Here is a 6,211-nt window from a genome sequence, read left to right on the forward strand (position 1 = left end):
TTTACTTAAATTGTACTACTTAATTAAGGTGGCTTGATAGAGTTTTTCAGGGGCAATACCTCCCAAGTTTTGAGTACAAACTACAACGCCACATTAACAAAGATTTGGACAAATTACCACCACAACTGTAGATAAAGATGAAAATTTGTTGCGATCAGGGTTACAATAACATCGGAGTTGTCATAGCAACGAATTGACGCCATTACCTGTTCTTCCAAAACCGTTCACGGCATCTTTTTCCTCTTATTACCGCCTCGATGTTCGTGATGTTTAATCGTTATCAGCATATTTTTGGAAGAGGTTTGTTGGAAGAAATTTCCGACAAAAAATTAGCAAATTGTAGCTCTTATTTGACTTCCTTATAAGATTTCAGTAATCTTGAAACTCAAAGATTATTTAAAATGACGATTTATTTCGAGAATCTTTACTTTTAAAAAAACAGATTTCGCTTAAACTTCAAGAACATCGAGATGCCTGTTAGAGAAAACCGCCCCCGTGAACGGTTTTGGAAGAACAGTTCACAGTTCCGCGAAATACTGCGTCATTTCGTTGCTATGCAACTCCGATGTCATTTTAAGCCTGATCGTAACAAATTTTCATCTTTATCTAACACGGCTGTGGTGGTGAGATTTTCAAATCTTTGAGGTATTGACCCTGAAAAACTCTATCGAGCCACCTTAAGCACCCAGTAATCTTTTCCACTTGTCTAATGTAATAGACTGACATTATAAAGCAACAAAAGCGTACGCTCTGATAATTGCTTATTACTTGGCTAAGCAATCGAAGATTTCAGTTTAAACGCACAGAAATCACTGGTTTTCCTTAACAGCGGTCTGATGAGCAGAAGGTCGTGGGTTTAAACCGCGACCGGGCCGGCACTCAGGGTCTTTAAATAACTGCGGAGAAAGTGCTGCCTTTGCAATAACATCTGCAAACGTTTGAATTTCTAGTCTTCTTGGATAGAAACCGTAGGTCCCGTTTCACAGCACTTAAGCTTATCTGGTTCTTGTGGGGCGTAAAAGGACCCACACCACTGTTCGTAAAGATTAGGAGACGTAGACACACATGGTACGGCCAACCTCTTCTGGGCTGGGTGGGTTATCTGTAAGGACACTCTAAAATTGGATCTTCTCTCTGTTGTTTATTCTGCACTATATGGTGGAAGTGATTTTCATCATAATTAATTCGGCTCTCGCGTACTAAACAACCTTCCACGTGTATCCATAATTAAATCGTTATACTCCAACTGTCTTTGTTGTTCTTTTCTTTTTGTATAGTTAACTATACAGAGCAATTGTATGTATTTGTTAAGGAATGGCGCAAAAATCCACAATGGTCAGTCTCTTGCTGCTTGGCTTTTGTTCTTCCTCTACTTTCACTGCCGGGAGAAATAAGTAGCTTGACAAGTACGAACGTCCTGCGCACCCAGCTGGATTCAGGACAGATGGAAATGAACACTATTGCAGGTGCCGTAAAGGAAATTGGCGTAACTGATATCACTCTTGGCGAAAACGACGGCGACGGATTTGAGCAGAAAGATCATCCTCCCAAACAGATTCAGAACATTAAAGAGAGAAATGACCAAAGCGTACAAACAGCGATAAGGACACCTACCTGATCAGCGTGAGTATAATACATAGACGAAAATAATACTTTGGCAACTATTCACCCAATTAAAAACCACTAGCAAGTAAGTTACTTTACCGCACCTCGGTTAACTCACGATAAGTTAAATAAGCGTCGCTCTGCCGAGTGGGAGACGGTAGTTCAAACCCCGGCCGGATCAACGATCGGGGTCTCTTTAAATGACTGAACATAAAGTGATACCTTTCTAAGGACATTTGCAAACGGTCAGACTTTCTCGTTTTCTCGAATAAGGACAATAAACCATAGGCCTCATCTCACAACCCTTTTACATATAAATCCTATGAGACGTTAAAGAACCCACACACTGTAAAGAGTTGGAGACGTTACGTTCCCGTTGGGATGGTATATCGCTCATAGGAAGAGGGACTGTTAAGGGTCAGTAGTAATAGGCGCCATGCGCCGTTGCGGTGACCCTGCCAAAATTGGCGAACCTAAGTAAATAAATTTAAAGTTGCAAACGAGCTCCCCTACCCCCATCAAAAATTAAGAATCAAGAAGTGTCTAATGCAATGACACTAAAGTTCTATTATATTTCCAAGATCCACAACCCATGAATAACAATTATTAAAGCACACAGCTGTCTGATTTAAAAACGGCATTGCAAGCTACTCAGGTACTATCCTTTCGTTTTCACTGCCGTCTTTTGTCCCTAATCTCGATAAGTCTATGCTAAGGATGTAGTCACTCCATATTTTCGATGGTTTTTGGTTAAAAAAGCATAACAGACAACATTAATCCCGAGGGTCTACAAGCATCAACGCACCTTCTAAAGTCGCTAAATATTACTGAGAAACATTGCATTCTTTTCGTTGTTTAATCACAATGCCACCCAGCCGGAGAGGCCAGGATTTGTGCCCGGCAATACCCTTCATTTCTCTCACTTTGGTAACAGCAGCATTGCCGGGATAACTTGGCTTTAGATATGCTAGACCTATTTGCTGCAGTTATCTAAAACCACACTGCACATTTATACCACATAATGATGTCTTGTTTTTTGCTTCAAAGATTTAAAAAGGTGTCCAATTAAACTAATATTTCATTGTGAGAACTGAGAGCCATCATTGATTTCTTCTTTATCTAGGTGTTATCGCCGACAACTGAACGTCGCTAAAACGGGTTGAAGAGCTCAGGAGAAAAGTGGTGTCTGAACCGGAGAAGAAATACATTATCTTGTCATTTAAAATAAGTTGTGCAGGCTTTTAGAATGCAAGCACTGTATCGAAATGTTTAGAATTGATATGTACTCCTGCGATAAGATTATTTAATAAGTCTTTTGTCCCCTGCAAGAAATTTGCAGATGTTTAGGGTCTGATTTTATAAACCGTGCTTTGCCGAGAGCTGCAAACGTTAACTCATCGCAACGAAAATCAACCGTTCTTGCATGACCACCCAGTATGGTATCCTGATGCGGGGATGCGTGATGCGGGGATTAAGGCTTTTCTGGCTGGAACTTTTTCATGTAATTACGATCACTGGGCCTACCTGGCGAACAAAACCAGCAAAAAGGCAGCTAGTAACTGTGATAACTGTGTTTAATCTCTCTGTAAGCATGCATGCTGGCCCAGGGAAATCTCCCTTCATGTACTGGGTAGGTATAAAAGTCATGTCAGTATGGTGATTTAGCCTGGTAAACTGCAGTGCCATCCCGTCTCATGGTGAATCAACCCCTTATTATTAGATTTTGAACATTGATTAGCATTTCACTGTTAAAAAGTAGCAACAAGGAAAGAAATTATTCGACTTTTGTGGGATTCAGAAAAGTACTAATAAACATTTTAAACTGAAAAATAGACGCGTGAAGTTTTGATAGAAAGCATATTTTATGGTTTATGTGTTAAGTCACAGAGGCCAATGCTAAATTGCAAATACCAAAGTTCAGCTACTACTTTCCGCCGTCCCTCTGAATTTTCTTATTATGGGAAATTAACGGAAATTAAGGCTGATGCCACGAGCGGCGAAGTCGCGTGGAGAAAAGCCGTCTGGTAAAGACAGCATTTCTTTACCGTGCTAGAGGGACCTTTACCTTGTCTCTTAAGCGTCAATATAGCGACACAGTCACTAGACTGTTAACCTCTTTCAAAAGTAATTACCAACAGGGGCATTACAGAAATCGCACTCCATGTCCTTTATTAATATAGTGTCTTAAGAAGTAACTTGAATTCTAGATGTACCTTCATATTAAGTTACGATTCGTTCTTTTAAAAACGGATCCGTACATGTAGATTACCCCTGGTAGCATTTCCCTTTTACGTGATGGAAGAAGAAAGGGAAGAAAAAAAGTGATGGGATCTTGCCGCTTGTCACGCCTTCTTAAATGACAGCTCTTTCATTTCCGACAATTGACACAATTTCATATGCTTTTTCCTATAAACAAATATCTGGTCTGCTCGCTGCTGTTTGTTAACAATTATTTGCCGAAGGCAAACTTAATATTGTTGAATAATCCACAATATTAAATGAGCCTGAGGTGAATAATAGACATTTTTACCGATACGGCGGCCATATTGAATTTACTAGATTTAAGGAGTATTACGGAGTGCCCAGGGGGCACTCGCTTAGTATTTAAGCGCGCTTTTCGGGCAAAAAGAGCCATGGGCATCCCACAATACTCCTTAAATCTAATAAATTCAATATGGTCTATTGTTTTAAAATATACATACGAAGTGATCTCAGTAGAATCGGGAAGGAAACCATTAAAAAAACGACTAGTTTGATTGACGGGTGAATTCATGCGTGAACATGTCGCCGTAAACAGTAGATGCGCAAAAGTTAGATCTTTACAGCAACTTCAAACATGGCAAATCACAGTTTTAACCTTTTGTAAGCTTTATTATCAGTGGTTTAAAAGAAAAGGTCGAACGTTTAAATTTCTATTCCTTCTGAGAAGAAATGCAGAGCTTTATTTCCTTCCGTCAACACAACGTGATTGAGAAAGTTCTTTTTGTCGCTTCTTGCAAATGCTGTCAACAGCACCCATGATCAAGACGAGTGTTGTGTATCTAAAGTGTTCTTTGCCCCGTTAACTTGCTGGCACGTACAATTTTCGAAAATATATATATTTCCCTTCCTTTTTCTCTCCATAAATTAACTTCTATTTATTGGTCTTGAGAGGAAATTCTGAGTTCACAAAACAGTGACAAAGCAGCCTCGTTAATTTTGCTCTCATTGTAGTACATTGCTTCGAGCGCATAAAAATTCAGGTAAATTACTTCACAATAAATCACGCTGTTCAAACACCATGAAGTCTTTTCTCACCTTCAGAACCATGAACACTAGGATATTCTTGTAACTTTCGCAAAACACCCAGTTTACGAGAGCGATTTTGTTTTGCTTTATATTCACCGTCAAGCGCGGAGAATATAACGTCATAGTAAGAGATAACGAACCAATCAGATTGCCTGAATCACCAAGAGCACTGGTGTGTATATACTAATGTCGAATATGCCATTGACCTCTTGCGGCGTTATGTACGAAAATGTTGAGGGTGCGAAGAGAGGATACATTTCCTTGAGAATGTATTTAAGGACTAGCTAAAACTTGAAGACCACGGTTTCCGTTTAAAAACTGGAGTGCAGTTCCCCACCCACGTTGGTTAAATCGCCATGCGCTGCAAAAATTGAACTCCGTTAACTCCTTTGAGAGTTAAACACAACAAAAATGAAATCTCTGATTACATAACATATCTAGTAGTTTGTATAATTTTTTTTTTCTACTGGTGGCTTTCCGATCAGGAAGAAAAGATGCTCGCCTCCTTCTCCCGTAGCTAGGGCCCGTTTCACGAAGGACCCTGCAGAAACTGTCCAGTTACTAGCCCCCAAATCAGTTAACTGAGAGTTTCATTTTATCATTTTCAAAATTATTGAAACTTAGCCTGTTCCAGGCGTCGCCGTGCCGGTTGTGCTGAATGAGAACAGAAGTAACAGATAGGCTGGTTTGCCGGGGTACATAGTTTTGGAGCTAGAAGCTTGAGGATGATCTTTGTCGGGCTGCAGATGTGTTTTGCTGATTTCGGCGAGAGGTTTCGTGATATCGTAAAGAAATGTAAACATCCTTGTCTTACTTCAGCATAATTACTTTATCCTTTATGCCACAAAACGATTTCTTTCGGTCTTAGGCATTGCAAGCTCAGAGTTTTTATTCAGTTAACTCTTTGCAGTAGAGCACCAAAATTTGTCGGATAACATACAAATTACTTAAATAGTCAAAAACCATAAGAGAATGGTCAAGAAAAAGTGATAATATAAACAATTTTTGTATTCCGTAGTTCATTTTTAATTATTATCATTTCTTGTTTTCTAAACAGTAAGCTTGGCTTAAATAGCATTGAAATTCTGCCTGAACAAGTGTTTGCTAAACCATTGCTAAGTAGTGTAGAGACATGGGAGGGGGGGGGGGGGGGGGGGTGCAAAAGAAAAAGCACAGAATTGCCATGAATTTAAAATGACCAAATGGCACTCGGTTGCTGGGTTCAGTTTTCAAAAAAGGCATCAATTTTTCTGTAACGATTTCCTCGATTTATTCGGATTTTAAGAAAAATGGAATACAATTGACTACCGCAAAATCT

At 39.5% G+C, this 6,211-nt stretch overlaps 1 protein-coding gene across 1 annotated transcript in view; it reads left to right on the forward strand.

The window, feature by feature from the left end:
- The window catches only part of LOC140926396 (uncharacterized), a 56,088-nt gene extending 54,470 nt beyond the window's left edge, over window positions 1–1,618 (forward strand). The window contains exon 11 of the mRNA XM_073376146.1: window positions 1,278–1,618. Within this exon, the coding sequence (XP_073232247.1) occupies window positions 1,278–1,618 (341 nt within the window). The remainder of the gene's footprint in view (window positions 1–1,277) is intronic.
- The last annotated feature ends 4,593 nt before the right edge of the window (window positions 1,619–6,211 follow it).

Source organism: Porites lutea, chromosome 2 (assembly GCF_958299795.1).
Source record: "Porites lutea chromosome 2, jaPorLute2.1, whole genome shotgun sequence".
Taxonomy (NCBI): Eukaryota; Metazoa; Cnidaria; class Anthozoa; order Scleractinia; family Poritidae; genus Porites; species Porites lutea.